Genomic DNA, 17,455 nt, shown 5'->3' with positions numbered 1-17,455 from the left:
TTCAATTTTAACATTCCTTGCATTTTAAAATCTCTTGTCACACCCTCTCGCAAGTTTAGTTAATGACTTTTGCACCGATGCGGGAGCTTTTCGCCGGGTGTTGATATGTGAAAATAGGATAAAATCTGGCCGTCTAAATACATAACCTAAACACGCTCACTTCATAGAGGGAAAGCATCTCCGCACGTCAGTCTCTCCGGCTGCCGAGAAACCGATGGAAAGTTATGAATGCTTTCATGAGAATGTTTTCTCAGGCATAAAGAAAAATTATCACTCCACCCGATCAGCCACACTCGGAACACGCTCGTGAATGCAGATCTTGCAATCTGCCGCACTATCGCACCGTTCGGAAGCCCACCCAGCCTTTCTTCGTGCCGTGGCCATGTCAAGCAGCAGCAAGTTTGCCCCAATGCAAACGGCGTTGTTGCAATCACGCGATTGAAAACAGCCCGTTGATAGCCTCCTCATCGCTGGCATCACCGCCGCCGAGACCCGGTCGGTTCCTGTGCAGAAAGCTACTAATTTGTTGTACACGAGGTGTGAAGAAATCTTCTCTGATGATGCGTTTTCCTCACATTCATTGCCGTCATCATCATCATCATCATCAACATCGTCAACATCATCGGTCGTGGCCGCACGGTTAGCGAGTGCATCCAAGGGAAAAAGCCCTTAATCAGCGAATCACCATCGGAAAGTTCCACCTTTACTGAGGTTCTTTTGTCTTTAGCCACCGCGCCGCAGTTCGGATCGGACAGACAGGCAGGCAGCGCTCCTGGCCAGGTTCCGCTTCGTCCTTTCGGTTGTTGCTACTCGACACCCCGCCTCCCCCCAGACCGTCCCTCAACGCTTCCTTCCTCCTTCTCCGGGGATTCACACAAATTTCGAAACTCGAACGCAGAAGCACCACGTTTCGATTCCCCCCAGGTTTGAAGAGTGCGAGAAAAGGGGGAAAATCGATATTTTCACCCTTTGTCCACTGGCGTTGCCGTTCTTGGTCCGGAATTCATTCACCAGAAGATCCGACCTCGATGATGATGGCGACGACGACGACGACGACGGCGAGGACGACGACGACAACAACGACAGAAAAGAGAGGCCGGACCCTTTGGCTAATATCATCACGCGCGGCACCGGCGCAAATTACAGGGCGGCATATTGGCTTTTGATGAAAACGCGCTTCAACAACGTGCGCGCATACACAAACCCAATGCCCGACCGGGGACCAAGACAAACGGGGCAATGAAACTCCCGAAACAAGACCGGGCCACGGATGAATCGGACCATTGGACCGGCAGCAGCCGTTTCGCGAATGGGAATACAAAGACCGCAGGATGACGACGACGGCGGCGGCGGTGGTGGCGGCGATGATGACGATGATGATGCTGATGATGATATGCTCCGCATGGAAGGTAGATCTCAGGCGGGGGGAAGGTAGAAGTTTGGTGATGCCGTCGAATGCACAGGTTCCTCTTAATTTATTTATGATCGTGTGAAATTGAAAACAGCTCTGCTGCTGACCTGTTCGGCATCTAGGAAAGATTCAGGATGAGTTTGCACACTTGACTGGAAAATAAGGTAAGAACATGTGAATGAAATCGGCCGTTTCGGTGGGTTGCAACGACGCAAGACCGTCTATTAAAAAGGTATTAAGCAACATTAATAGAAACTGCAATTAGTGCGGGGAAAACGGTTCGGTCCTGAGGGCCGAATGAAACAAACACCGAGCACAACCTGTCCCAGAAGATCGATTCCCGGCCTTCTTTTTGCCTTCTTCTTCTTCTGCTTCATCGGCCGCAAGATCCCTCAGGGGATACCCATTATCACGTCTCAGCGAAAAGGGCTTGTCTTCGGTGAGGTTGCGTGATGTTTTGCCTTCGGGACCAATCATCTTCACACCTAACCGTATCATCATCTCGAAAAAGTTCTATAATCTCGGCTGTCCAAAGCTCGGCAGAGACAAGCAACAACGAAATAAAAAAAAAATCTTCCAACTGATGACGGGAGTTCGGTGCTACGTTAGACAGCCTTTCAGCGGCTATTAGAATACGGTCCGAGCCGACGAAATCACAAACGCTGTTATTTTCAGGCAGTGTGAATGCTAAATTGGATGATAATATGATAATTTAGTGTAAGTGTCGGTAACGTGAAAAGACACAAGAAAAAAAAGGCTTACAGTGATCATTTTCCGTACTTAACGGCCGAACGATTTGCAGGTCATACACGCGAATGCGTAAGTGAAGAAAACTGTCATTTTCTCGTCTTAGGACCGCAGCGGCGAGATCAAAGCAATCTGTGAGTTTTTCCTTTGCTTGCTACGGCTGATACCTGCAAGTATCAGCTTTGACAACATAATGTTGAACTCAAAATACTGTTTTAAGGTAAATTCACACATCGAAGCGCAGTTCAGATCGACACGGCATTGTATAAAATTATCAACTATGTTACGTCGAGATTTTTGTAAATATTGTGGTGATTATTCGGAACAATGCCGGTAGTCTTTTAACAATTGGAATTGGAGTAGTTTTCTATTGTTTTGAAGAAACATTACCCGCAATCGAAAAAAAAATCGCGATATACTCTAGTAGCCATAGAATGGTCACACAAAAGTGTTATATTTTCAGCAATTTAATTTAAAAACATCACACTGCATTTTGTCAGTAACGTCCAATGATCCCAGGTTAAAATTTCCAATATCTTCAGGCACAGTTGCAAAAGTCTGTGAATCCAAAAAAAAATGTCTGCGGGTTTTCATTTCTCTCTAAACTATGACACACAAAACTGGTTTGGCTAGCAAAACAAAACAGCGCGGTCAATTGAAAAGTTTGTACACTTTAACAAAAGTCTGCGAAAAAATCAATGTTCTAAAGTCTACAAAAAATGTCATAAGAAATCTGCAGATTTGCAGAAAAATCTGCACATTTGCAGACAAATCTGTAGACCTGACATCTCTGACAGACTGGCTGAAATCATCGTCAACTGTAATCTGTACTGTGAAACGGACTGTCAAATAGATACTCGATAGTTCTATGATCAAGTAGAAGTACATATACTCAGTCAAAGACAAGGCGACTCTTTTTTGTGTTCTCTCTCAATCTCCATTCTTTTTTTGGAGTAAAAATATCAAGAGAGTACTAACATAAACATAAATCGATCTAGTTCATTATTCTTTGCAAAAAGTCATCGGTCTTGAAGTTTATTGAAGTAAATGAATATTTTTCAATTGATATGCTGTTCAATTATCGTTTAGTCACATCGTAAACAAGCAGTGACAAGAGAAATAAAAATAACATCAATCACTTCGGCAATCCTGACGAGTAAAATATCGAGAGACTTTTAGGTTCGGCACATCGGCTCTCAGACCAGAGTTGCCAGGTCATTTTATCAAAAATCTACATGAGACGCAAAAAAATATTTGTATCACATCTGTACTTGATTCTACACAGCTATTTGTATCAGAGAATAGTGACCAGGGTTCATTTTAGTAAGCAAAACAAAGGTTCCACAACCAAAATTCGGCATTTCTTAACAAGCCAAATCCAAAAATTGATATTTATCTGTATCAACAATGAAATTCGGTATTTTAAGAGACCGTATCTGTATTACTGGAAAGGGGGCGAATATCAGTATACCTGACAACACTGTCTCAGATACTTAATAAATGGTGGTTTGTAGAGCCTGGTTATCAACTGTCCAGTAAGATAAGCTCTTCAATCTCCATCGTATAATGTTGCTAGTGGATAGTGGCAGATATCGGCTCTGCTGTGAAGTAATAATTCAATGGTAGAGTGTTATGAGTTTCCTAGAAAATCTCCAATCAAAAGTAAAGACTAACAATAAAAATTTCACAATTACAGGAATTCGAAGGTGACAGGAGGTATGTCAAATTGTATTCTGGCAGAATGACACAATGGGACAAGACTAAGTATTAAACTACGTTTGTTTCTAATAAATTGCCCTCTTAATTGTTTATCACATTCAGAGTAATAAAACTGTTAATTCATTCCCGGGTTTTAACAAATTTAAACTTTTTTGGTCGTTTGCTGGAGACATTCAGACTAGTTTGATTGGTACAAACCGTTTGCCCCGATAGGAAAAACTGTAGGTTCGAATCTCGTCTCAGTGATAATTTTTTTTCAGCAATTTTTTTATCTACTAATTTTTGTCTCGAACGAGCCAAAAATTATTAATATCAGTTAATTCATAACCGAGAAAATTGAGCGCAAATCAGTAATGACGTTTACGTCACCTATACCATTATATCATCGGAACCGTTAGTGATAGCCTGAGTTTGTTGAAATCAGTCTAGCCATTTTCGATAAAGTTGGGTTGTTAATAATGTAGGACGTTTTGTCGGTTACGTCACTTGTACCATCATATCTCCGAAACCAGGAGTATTAGGGATCTGATCTTCGAATTTGATCAACGACTTAATATTCACCCCTATTCTGTGCGTCGATCGATTTGAAATATTCCGATCGAATGTGTAATTTCCATTCTGCATTCCGTTTGAGTTGGGTATGAACTCGAATGTAATTTTTTCGAGTTGTTAAATTTTCGAACATTACTCGATCGACTTGCGTACGTATTACTTCTATTCGGTTTAGAATCGTTCTAATTTGTTTATACAAGTGTGACGGTTTCATTTACCAAGAAATGAATAATATAAAAAGGAAAAAAAACGTGTAAGTAATGTTGACAGCTTTGATGGTCAGTGTTCGAAATTTCAAATGTTCCCGAACGAGAGTCGATCGAATCATACAAGTCGAACGGAGTAAAGAATGCAAAATTCGAACTCAAACGAAAGTGTATAATTGTTCGTATCACAAATCCGTCGGATTGCAGAATCGGAGTGATTAGCTTTCAAACGAACCTAAGCGATTCAGGCATCCCTGAGAAAATTGAACGGCAAGAAAATAACGCGTTTTGTCGGTTACATCACTTATACGGTCAAATATCCGGAGCACGTTTACGAATTTTTAAAAGCACTAACCAGACCGTTGTTATGATTCACACAAATCAAATATACCCAAAAAATCATCAAATTCTAATAAATACAGTACAAAACGTCCTCGTTTTGACATGATCGCGATGAACGCCAAACTCACTGACTCAGCGTCATCTAGCTGCATCGACCTGTCACATGAAAGTGCGTTTCTAAGCCCCAGCTAATTGTTGGTTTAAAAGAAATTTAAGCTGTTCGGTTTAGATCCGATCTGAAAAAAGTTAATGTCTAATGCCAGAAACTAAAAAATTAACCGAATAAATATAAATTATACAATCTCGCATTTTCCTCGGTATGAAAACATTTCACGTTGGTTTTATAAATGCCTTTTTAAAAATGAAAAAGGAGCTGGTAGAACAATTCAAACGGAGTTGCAAAACTTAAGGTTTTTGATTAAAAATAATCACTTTTAAAAGAGGATATGGTTTTACAGATCAAGAATAACAAATTGTAGTCAGTAGTTGATGAGTTGGAATTGCTAGTGGGTAAGAGCAAAGTACCCTTAAACATGGTTGGCTATTCCAAAAAAAACTTTGGTTGAATCAAATGAGAATTGTTATTGACACTCTACCAACAACAAAGAATTACCAAAAATTTATTTATTTTTGCAATACACTTTTCCTTATTTTATTGAAACATGTAGACTTTGTCGCAAAAGCCTATATGCATAATTTGTTTTTTTTCATGTTTGATCTAGATTGTGTTTTAAAGAGGGTCAAACTTTTTTAACCAATTTTTTCAAATGAATATTGACGAAAAATCCTACAAAAAAGTGTTGTATTAGTGATTTTCAGAAAATCAGTCAAATTTATAAATCAAAATTCTAAACAAACCTTATCGAGCCCTACACTGAAAAAAGATGACTTTGAAAATCTTAAATCGATTAACAATGATAAGAACCCATTTCGATTTTGATAAAATTTTATCCTAAGATAGGTGATTATGTTCCCTAGCAACCGTTCATACATTGCAAGATGGGTATTTTGAAGGAAAAAAATAATGACCTATCATGGGACAAAAATTTATCAAAATCAAAAATGGTTTTTTCTTTGTTAATCGATTTAATATTTATTAAGTTTGTTTTTTTTTTCAGTGTAGGCCTAGATATGATTTTTTTCAGTCTTTTTATTCCAAAATTAACTATCATTCATGATTCCAATGAAACTCCTTTTTTGAGGAGATTACACCGAATACTCTATCGCTAGTTGTCCGGTATTTGCTAGAAGTATCAGGGTTGGATAGGAAAAAAATTTGTTACAAAAAATTACCTACCTTGGGACAAAATTTTATTGAATTCGAAAAATGTTTCTTTTTGTAAATCAACTTTAAATTTTGAAAGTTGTTATTATTTTTCAGTATGGGATTTTAAAGTCGAATTTCGTGCCAAATCGTGGTCGGATTTGGCAGCCCCCTCTCAGGTTCAAATGAAATTTTCTCGACATATAGTCTTCATAACAAAAAGCCACTTTGCACACTTTGTTTCTCCACAATTAATGTAGACTGTCTTTTGACAAAGGCATTTTTTTCTCTTTGCAAAGTGGTCTTTGTTACCTTTTTTTTTTTTGCAAAAAAATATTGTCGAAAAATAACGAATCCTGCAAAAAAATATGTTGTGCTGGTGATTTTCACAAAATTAGTTGAATTCTACTTACTATTTTGCATGGTTCCACTAAAAAAATCGATCTTTAGAATAACGAAGTCAAATTATAAAAGTTTTCTCACAAATTGAGTTTCATTGAAACCTAGGATGATAATGACTTTCAGTTAAGTTTAGTTTTCGATAAAAAGCCACTGTATAAAAATCAGCTTATTTCTTAAAAGTGCTCATCTTGCAATGCACGAACGGTTGATTGCTAGGGAACATAATCACCTACCTTGGGACAAAATTTCAAAAAAAATAAAAATGTTTTTTGTTTTTGAAAATCGATTTTAAATGTTTAAAGTCAATTTTTTCTGTGCAGGACTCGAAATTTTTTTTCAGTATTTTTATTTCACAATTCGATTGATTTCGTGGAAATCGCAAAAAAAAACATTTTGTTTGTAGGATTTTTCGACACCTGTCTTGAGATAAAATTTTATCAAAATTCCCTTTTTTGGAATATCGATTTTAAATTTAAAAATCAATTTTTTTCAGTGTGCGACTCAACAAGAGTTTTTTTTTTTAGCAGTTAGAGTAGTTTTACTCAAAAATTTGTCTGATGTTATGAAAATCACTAGTACAGCACTTTTTTGTAGGATACTATAACTTATAGATACTAGAACTATTAATAAAATAGGGTTATTTTTGTCAGAATATTTTTTTCCTTAAAAGTGCTCATCTTGCAATGTACGAACGGTTGGTAGGAAACATTATCACCTATCTTGGGCAAGAAATTTAAAAAAATCTAAAATGGAGCTTTTAATCGATTTTAGACTTTCAAAGTCAATTTTATTCAGTGTAGGACTCGATTTTAATTTTTTCGGTATTTTTATTCCACAACACGATAGACTTTGTGAAAAACGGTAGTACAATTTTTCCTTCAAAGTTCTCATCTTGCAATGTACGAACGGTTGGTAGAGAACATAGTCACCTGTCATGGGACAAAAATTTAAAACAAAAAATCGAAAATTAAGTTTTTGTTAATCGGTTTTGAATTTGTAAAGTAATTTTTTTTTCAGTGTGAGAGACTCGATATTTCTTTTCAGTATTTATATTCCAGAATTCGAATGATTTTGTGAAAATCGCTAGTACATTTTTTTTTGTAGAATTTTTCGACATAATCACCTATCTTGGGACAAAATTTTATCAAAATTGGCTTTTTTTGAAATTAAACTTTTAAAGTCAATATTTTTTCAGTTTTTTCAACAAGGATTTTTTCAGTATTTTCATCCAAAAATTTGACTGACTTTGTGAAAATCACTAGTACAACACTTTTTTGTAGGATTTGAAAAAATATGTTAATTTTCAGTTAGGTTAATTTCTGTTTGAAAATATAAGTTTATTTTTGATTAGGTTAATTTTTTATAGAAAACCTTACGACCGGTGAGTAGCGAACATAATCAACATAATTGAAACAAAAATTCGTTTATTTTATTGTTAGTCGATAAATTGTTAAATTCTTGAAGAACATTTTATTTCAGTGTAAAACTCGATAATATTTTTTTCAGTATTTTCACTTAAAAATTTAACTGATTTTGAGAAAATCGCTAGTAAAACATTTTTTTGTAGAATTTTTCGAATTTTGGGACAAAATTACATCTAAATGAGCATTTCTGCAAAATCAATTTAAAATTTTTAAAGTCAATTTTTGTTCATTTTTTCATCAAGGATTTGTTGCAGTATTTTTACTTGAGAATTTGACTGACTTTGTGAAAATCACAAGAACAACACTTTTTTGTAGGATTTGTCGTTTTTTCCACTATAACTATTTGAAAAGATAGGTTAATTTTTGTTTGAAAATATACGTTAATTTTTAGTTAGGTTAATTTTTGTTAGAAAAACTTTTTTTCTTCAAAAGTGCTAGTATTGCAATGCACGAACGGTTGATTGCTAGGGAACATAATCACCTACCTTGGGACAAAATTTCAAAAAAAATAAAAATGTTTTTTGTTTTTGAAAATCGATTTTAAATGTTTAAAGTCAATTTTTTCTGTGCAGGACTCGAAATTTTTTTTCAGTATTTTTATTTCACAATTCGATTGATTTCGTGGAAATCGCAAAAAAAAACATTTTGTTTGTAGGATTTTTCGACACCTGTCTTGAGATAAAATTTTATCAAAATTCCCTTTTTTGGAATATCGATTTTAAATTTAAAAATCAATTTTTTTCAGTGTGCGACTCAACAAGAGTTTTTTTTTTTAGCAGTTAGAGTAGTTTTACTCAAAAATTTGTCTGATGTTATGAAAATCACTAGTACAGCACTTTTTTGTAGGATACTATAACTTATAGATACTAGAACTATTAATAAAATAGGGTTATTTTTGTCAGAATATTTTTTTCCTTAAAAGTGCTCATCTTGCAATGTACGAACGGTTGGTAGGAAACATTATCACCTATCTTGGGCAAGAAATTTAAAAAAATCTAAAATGGAGCTTTTAATCGATTTTAGACTTTCAAAGTCAATTTTATTCAGTGTAGGACTCGATTTTAATTTTTTCGGTATTTTTATTCCACAACACGATAGACTTTGTGAAAAACGGTAGTACAATTTTTCCTTCAAAGTTCTCATCTTGCAATGTACGAACGGTTGGTAGAGAACATAGTCACCTGTCATGGGACAAAAATTTAAAACAAAAAATCGAAAATTAAGTTTTTGTTAATCGGTTTTGAATTTGTAAAGTAATTTTTTTTTCAGTGTGAGAGACTCGATATTTCTTTTCAGTATTTATATTCCAGAATTCGAATGATTTTGTGAAAATCGCTAGTACATTTTTTTTTGTAGAATTTTTCGACATAATCACCTATCTTGGGACAAAATTTTATCAAAATTGGCTTTTTTTGAAATTAAACTTTTAAAGTCAATATTTTTTCAGTTTTTTCAACAAGGATTTTTTCAGTATTTTCATCCAAAAATTTGACTGACTTTGTGAAAATCACTAGTACAACACTTTTTTGTAGGATTTGAAAAAATATGTTAATTTTCAGTTAGGTTAATTTCTGTTTGAAAATATAAGTTTATTTTTGATTAGGTTAATTTTTTATAGAAAACCTTACGACCGGTGAGTAGCGAACATAATCAACATAATTGAAACAAAAATTCGTTTATTTTATTGTTAGTCGATAAATTGTTAAATTCTTGAAGAACATTTTATTTCAGTGTAAAACTCGATAATATTTTTTTCAGTATTTTCACTTAAAAATTTAACTGATTTTGAGAAAATCGCTAGTAAAACATTTTTTTGTAGAATTTTTCGAATTTTGGGACAAAATTACATCTAAATGAGCATTTCTGCAAAATCAATTTAAAATTTTTAAAGTCAATTTTTGTTCATTTTTTCATCAAGGATTTGTTGCAGTATTTTTACTTGAGAATTTGACTGACTTTGTGAAAATCACAAGAACAACACTTTTTTGTAGGATTTGTCGTTTTTTCCACTATAACTATTTGAAAAGATAGGTTAATTTTTGTTTGAAAATATACGTTAATTTTTAGTTAGGTTAATTTTTGTTAGAAAAACTTTTTTTCTTCAAAAGTGCTAGTATTGCAATGTACGAACGGTTGGTAGGGAACATAATCACCTATCTTGAAACAAAACTTTGTTTTTTTATTTTTGTTTATCCATTTCAAATTTTTGAAGCACATTTTCTCAGTGTAAGTCATGATATAATTTTTTTCAGTTGTTTTATTCCATAATTCGACCAATTTTGTGAAAATCGCTAGTACATCTTTTTGTAGGATTAATCGACATAATCACCTATCTTGGAACAAAATCTTTATCAAAATTGTTTTTTTTTTCGTAAATCGACTTTAAATTTTTAAAGTTAATTTTTTTAGTGCAGAACTCAACAAGGATTTGTTTCAGTATTTAGTATTTATTTCCGAGATTCGACTGATTTTGTAAAAATCTCTAGGATTTTTCTATCACAACTATTTGAAGAGATTAGATTAAATGAGTTTAACCGTTCTAGATTAATTTTGGGAAAAAAGTTGTATATGCAAAGTAATTTTTTGTGACAAGTCTACATGTCCAGATAGTTTCATTCAAATCTGAGATGGTGCTGCCAAAATTTGTTCGAGTTGGCGCAAAATTCGTCCATATTTTTTATCTGCGTGTAGTATGTCAAGTGCAAGTTTCGCATTGAAATAGAGTACCCTAACTGTCGGAGATAACAGACGGGAAACATCCCTATTCTTAACAAAAAAAAAACATAGTAAATAAGTAGCAAATGGCCTAGAGTAGCACTTCGAACGTTCCAGCAAAGGATTATCGACACTTGCGTTCGAACTTAAATTCATTAAAAGTGCACAAACTCTAAACTTGAGTTACAACCTATCTACTCATTTTTGAGTTAAAGGACGAAATTGTCAAAACTTGAGTAATTTGTACTCAAAATAAGAAAACATATTTTGTTCAAAATTTGAGTAAGTTCAACTCAAAATTTTAGTTCATTGCTCTCAAAATGAAGAAACTTCTTTCTTTTGAATGCGCCAAATAGTGATTCAAAACCGTTTCCTTTTGAACGGTTTGGAGTCAAAATTGAATTATTTTGATATCCTTATGTTGGGCTTTTCACTAAGCATAACTGAAACCACAAAACATCGATTATTGACGTTGATTCATGTTTTCAAAACCGGATCTAGAAACGGCAATGGAAAACGACGTATTCTTGCATTCTTTATTTCGATAGGAATATTCAGAGAATGAAAACGCTCTGAACTGCAAGAAGTATTTTTTTCACTCAAATGTTCAAAAACTCAACGCTTACTATAATGCATGAATAAATACTAGAGAACTCATGGCAACGAGTTTTCTTTACTCAAATGCATACTCAAATTTTGACATATTGTTCCAGTTTATGAATTTGAGTAATCGCAACTCAAACCATGAGTTATGTTCAAAGAGCGTGTAGCGATGATTTGTAATCAATTTCCACTTTCATGCTTAACACTATTTTTCGAATTTCGTTCGTTCTAGCTTGGGTGTCAGTTTTCTACTGATTACAGTGGAAAGAAAACGCCATACGAATTACGCTCAATTTTGACGGAAACGGCCGCCATACAAGGTAGTCACTCAATTACGGACATCTGCGTCGCACTGACTCATTACTCAGTCCGTGTGAACGTTCATAGGTTGACGAGGCGCGTCAACACGTTGACCGGTTCGAGGTCGAGATTTCCGCCTGCAACAGCAAAAAAAATCACAAACGGTTGCACAGTTTTAGCAGCAGTAGCGAAAGGTGTGAAAAGCGGCACTTTTCCAGCAGACCGCTGAAGCATAATTAACGCATAATTTGAATAAATTGTGAACATAAAAAAGCACACACGAAGAGCTTCCATCCTGTTTCGAGAGCAACCTGAAGAGCTGAACAGGGCCAGGTCCGTTATGAGCGTACCGCTCTGCACTTGACCGTACGGACCCGTACGGAAGGAAGATATGCTTCTGCAACTGCACATAAAACACTCCTTTTCGCTGTCCGGTGCGAGTTACGGTGCGTTCATTAGAAGAGTGCTAACGTCCAGTGTGCTCGGCGAGGGGTGCGAAAAATGGTCATGTAGAATGCATCGGGAAGCATGTTTTATTATCCACCCCGCACTGCCCCCGTCTCCCCCAGCCCAGCCTGCCAGCTGTTTCTCAAAATGGCTCTTGCAAGCCGTGAGTGCAGCATAATTTTTAATTTGGAATTGTTACGATCAAATTATGTAAAACACGGTGCATCGCCAACAGCTAGCACCACAAGAAAAAAAAATGAACGAACGAAAGATCGAACATCGGTGTTAGCGTTTGATGAGTTGATTGACAGCGGATTGTGACGGAACGTAGTTTATGACGTTCGGAAATGATCTATTCAGTTTTGTACCTTAACGCAAATGGGTTTGTAAACAAAAAAACTTTCATGCACATGTTCGCCACTAGAGGCCGACTCCATCGGTCAGTGCCTGGGTTCGGGTTACAACCCTGCTCAGGCGTGTCGGTCATGTGTGTGTTAATTTCATTATGACCTCTACTCCGCCTCTTCAGACGTTCGGGTGCTCGACTTCTATTATCTTGCGTTCGGCAGAAACTCCGAATAAGTGTTGATTACAGAGCGGCATCTTTCACGTAAACTGTTTATTAACGTGGGCCCAAACTAAATGACTGCTAAAAGTGGCCGTAATTGTTCGGGACTTTTGTGCGCAACCAGCCAATAAGTGAGTGAGTGAGTAAGCGTTTGCGCGCGGACATTCTCCGGCCGGAGTCTCGGCAAGAAGGGAATCGAGGCAAATTATTATGTTTTCCCGGTGCACCCATCATCGTGTCGTAACTTGGAACTGGCCATTTTCACTTCACACCCGGGCCACCAGCCACCAGCAGGGGTAATGATTGATAAAAAACAGTTTCCGCAAGCAGCGCAGCAAGTGGCAATCCTTTCGATCCCGGTGCCCGGCTGCCCTGAGAAGGATAATTTATACGAAATTGATGAATTTCAATGCCTGGTGCACTGGTCGTATGAAGACGTATTACGCTCCGCACACAATTCGGAACGATAATTTATGATTTCGGGGCCCGTCGGTAATTCGGGATATTCGAAACCCGAGCAGACTGCGAGACGCGGCTGGACTGTATCGATGTTACTCTTTAGTACCGTCCAGTGGTAATTACACTACCGTCGCTATGTTGCCAAATTTACGCGCTGCCGTCGGGGTTTTCAAAGCCATGGTCGTCGACCACGCCGAGGGGTAGAGCAATTGAAATAATTACTACCCGGTGCAGAGTGTGTGTATGAGTTGGTGTTCGGCGTTCGTTGCAGGACTTTCCAAAAACGAAGGAAAACCAAAACAATAAAAACCGGGACACGATGACTACCCATGTCATTAATCATATTTTTCGTCAAAAAGTTCACGCCAAATGGAAGTGACGATCAGGAAAAAAGCATTTTGAGTAGCCCTTTATCAAATTTGATTACGCTTGGTTCACAATTTCCGAGTAATATAGATTGTTCTTTCAGTGTTCAAGGTGTTGATTATTGCGAATAAAGCATTTGGTCCGACACAGAGCCGACAAAAGGGGTCGAACGAGGGGTCCATCGACAACCGACCGTGACTACAACCGTAATGTTTCCGTCCATGTCTGACTGGTGCGGATGCTGTTTCGTCAATATTGTTAGCATAAGCCAATTTATTTTCAACTCTTCCAATAGCTACCTTCGGAAGGACCCCCCGACCGACCGACCAAGCACTGATGAATGGGAACGCGTTGATCTCTGCACCGCCTACTTTTTTTTCTGCCGATACGGAAAGCGCAGCGCAACCCACGAATAGACGCGAGTGGTAGCTTCTGCGGCCACCCGACCCGACCGACGGCTGTTGAGCGCACATAAAAAATCATTTCTTCAAACTCGCAATGAAAACAACTCAACGGGCGATTATTTCAACACAATCAATAAAGAAGCCACCACGCAGCAGTTGAACGGAGTTTCACGGAGGCATTCCATCGAAACGAAGCAAAACCCGGGCGCGAAACAAAGGCAACGAAATGAACAATGAAGATATGTGGAGAAACTTCCTTCCTCGGCGTAATTACTGCATCTCTTCTATCGCTGCTCGTTCGTTACGGTTGGCAACGGTGCCGGTGATAAAAGCGCCCCTTTAGGTGAGTACTAAAAACAAGTGTAAATTATCCTTGCCCGATATGCGCCTCAGTCGGCTGGCTTTTTTTTACGAGGACCAACAGACCAGGCTGAGAAAGCTGTTAAAAAGTGTAGTAGCCGTATTGTCAATTTCTCGGCTCTTTCCCGAAGATGATGGAAGCTGTCAAGCTGATGTCGAACTGTCACGCCCTTGTCGAATTTTCGGTAGAATTTGCACGGTCAACCGTAAAAAAACGGAAAGATTTTAGTGGCTCATTCACTCGTTCCCGGCTACGTTGCTCGTCTTCCGATGATGGCACGATATAAAAAGAAGAAAAAAAAAGGATATCATAAAAACCGTCGCCTAGCGATCGATCCGTTTTCCCTGCAGGGACGCCTGCCACATCGACCGACCCAAAGTCAGGCGCTGACAGCCCTTTGGCATCGCAGCGGTTCTTTGTTCGGCTCACCATCAGCGTTCCGTTTTCAAATCACTGCTCGGAACTTCCCCTCGGGGGCACACATCAATATTCCCAACACCATGCTCAAGGAATGGCGAGAAGAATCTGCGTTTCTCTGTAATTATGGCCGGAATGCCGCGGCTGCTGGTACCGCTACCGACCCTAGCCAGTCCCGGAGTCCATTTCCAGCCAGTAATAATCATAAATATAACGCGATATTAACAGACGTCATCTTCATCGTCTTTCCGATCATGCGGAACCGGTGCTGCAGTGAACCACCGCTGCGCTTTTGATTAATGGCGAAAAACTAACGCCGAAAACAATTATTTCGCTATAAACCATTTCTGGTTGCAATTTCGCCAGCAATCTACAAGCCGGGCGAAGCGTCTAATGCCGTCAAAACGTGGAATTTATGGGCGAAATTAGCGTTATTGATTGCAATCGGCGAATGCGGTTCGGCATCGGTCACATTGTTGCTCACGATCGGCTTGCCCCTCGAGGGCCGCAAAACCATGCCAACGCAACTGTCACAATCACAATAAGTAGAGGGCAACAAAAAAACCAACAAACAAAGCAAAGAGCGAAAGTCAGTTTAAGCTCAAGCGGTTAGATTCGCGAGAATGTGATTTGTTTTTTTTTTTTCGTTTGTTTTCTATTTTAAATTAGTGTGAAATGGGTTCATATTTACGGATCAGTGTCCTCCGGTAGTCCGGATACTTACATGCCAGGGAAACTGAAACATACAGAAAGGGGACCGGTCAGTTGAGCGATTGTTTGAAAGAAATGTTTGAATGTGTGTTTGTTTGTTGTCACTTAGCCGGTGGGAGGGTGTTAAAATCTTGTTTTTTTTTTCCTGGCAGGATCGACTGGATAAGGTAAGGGAAACAAGCGGGGAAAAACTCACCTATCGAAATCCGTCAGCCGGGATGAATCTCGGAAGCCCTTGGCAAATGGATTGGAATCGATTTTGAGCTTGGTGATGAGCTGATTCTGGTACGCCGTGACGGCGGTGAAGATGGTTTCCGGAAAGACGTACGTCTTGTGGTCCACTTCCTGGAGCTCCTTTGGCGTCGTTGGGATGTTCTGGCCCGGACCCAACCGAACCAGGTGGATTCGCGGCTGGTAGCGGTGCATCGAGTTGAGGACGATCTGGAAATAAAGAAAAGGGCAAAACAATCATCAGAACGGAAAACCATTAGCGACAGCTGGCTGCCGGGTAATCGCTAATTTTGACACATATGTGTCGCTAATTTATGCAAATCGAAACGATAATACGGCAATTAAAATTCAAACCCGGCACCGTCGGAGCCGACGAGTTTGCGGATAATTTGATTCGGAAATAATATGTTCCCATTTCGAAAGGAGATTTGATTGTATCGCACGGAGCACGGTTGCCTTCTATCTGGGTCGTAAATAGTCACAAATTAGCTCTTGGCAAATAGTTGGCTCGAGACGCTCGCGCCCAAGACAGGGACGATAAACAGTGTCTTGGTAATTAAAGATGTTGAAAATGAACCGTTCTATATGCTGACAATGTCTTCTGCTGGATTAGGTGCTGGTGGAGTGTTAGTGGAAAGCGTCACCTGAAAAGGGGGGGTGGAAGGGATCAAGCGGGTGTCCGAAGAGAGCACCCTCTTGTGGCTGGTTGCCGGTGGAGATGAGCTGTGAAAAGCTTCAACGAAAGGCGACGGAGAATCGATTTGTCGTCAACAAAGCAGAACCAGGACGGGGCGAGATAAGCCTTTCGGTTGCTTTCGTCCTTCGGTGATGGGACGATCTGCCCCAGTATGCGTCAGTGTTGGTGTCGGGCTCGTTACCATAGGAACCCCACCGGAGCCTTTTTGCGAGCTGATGTTGGTGTGAAAGATTAGAACATCGTTGGAGCGCATGTCTTCAACAACCGTTTCTCGTTCACCACCAACACAGGAGCAAATGGTCGCGCGCTTGCCCTCGGCTGGAACCCATTGCGGGGGTGTTTGTGTAGCGTGTAGACATGGCGTGTTTAGCATAAAAATGGCTTTTTCTGCTGCTGCTCTCGGTGAGGATGTGTTGGCGAAACAGCGCGAGGTGTTAGTTTGATAAATTAGGTACGAAGCATAAAATACGCTGTTGATGGTGGAGATGGTCACACTGTGAAAATTTTCCTGCAAACCTTTAACTACCGTACCGAACGTCGGTAGAGTGTCGGAATTTCGTAAACCGATGGCGGTCTTGGAGGCAGCAGGAAAAGGTCTTGATAAATTGATCTTTTCCGGGGTAATTTTTCCTACATCTAGACACACCAACGGGACAAACGGGAGTGGAGGCCCTGAGTGGCGCGGTTCTTTGCGGTTTACAACCCAAAAGGATGTTGAAACCTGCTGGACCATGACCGGTAAACTAACGGTTCCCCACCAGCAGTGCTCTCTCGCAAACTGGCGGACGGACTGCAGACGTGTTAAAATGTGACTGAAAACTATCTGTTATCGAGGATGTCGCTCCGGAGACCAAACGCTAGACGAGGTTGTATTGGTATGATTGATTTTCTGGTCACCAGAGCTCGAATCTAGGCTGTCCCAAATTCAGCCAAGCGTTTCAATTAGAACCAACATTCCATTAGGCAACTCGTGGAACGGACACCGCGAAGGGGAAGGAAATCGAACGGGAGCGTAGTACCGGTATAAATTACATTAATTTATATGTTCCTCCTGTCTCACACCTCGAGAGTCGCGGGGAATCGCTTTGCTTGACAAGGGCGAGGGTGAC

General features: G+C 38.8%; 1 protein-coding gene across 2 annotated transcripts in view; it reads right to left on the bottom strand.

The window, feature by feature from the left end:
- LOC131428185 (T-box protein H15-like) overlaps nt 1–17,455 on the bottom strand; it is a 125,424-nt gene that overhangs the window by 8,846 nt on the left and 99,123 nt on the right. Inside the window, exons 5-6 of one of the 2 annotated variants that reach the window (XM_058591907.1) lie at nt 15,615–15,859; nt 15,432–15,443 (exon numbers count right to left, since the gene is read on the bottom strand). In XM_058591907.1, coding sequence (XP_058447890.1) covers nt 15,432–15,443; nt 15,615–15,859 — 257 coding nt within the window. The remainder of the gene's footprint in view (nt 1–15,431; nt 15,444–15,614; nt 15,860–17,455) is intronic. The other variant, XM_058591908.1, reaches the window with a different exon arrangement.

This window comes from Malaya genurostris, chromosome 2 (assembly GCF_030247185.1).
Source record: "Malaya genurostris strain Urasoe2022 chromosome 2, Malgen_1.1, whole genome shotgun sequence".
Lineage (NCBI taxonomy): Eukaryota > Metazoa > Arthropoda > Insecta > Diptera > Culicidae > Malaya > Malaya genurostris.
The sequence above is the reverse complement of the archived record's forward strand: the minus strand, read 5'-3'. Positions and strand labels throughout refer to the sequence as shown.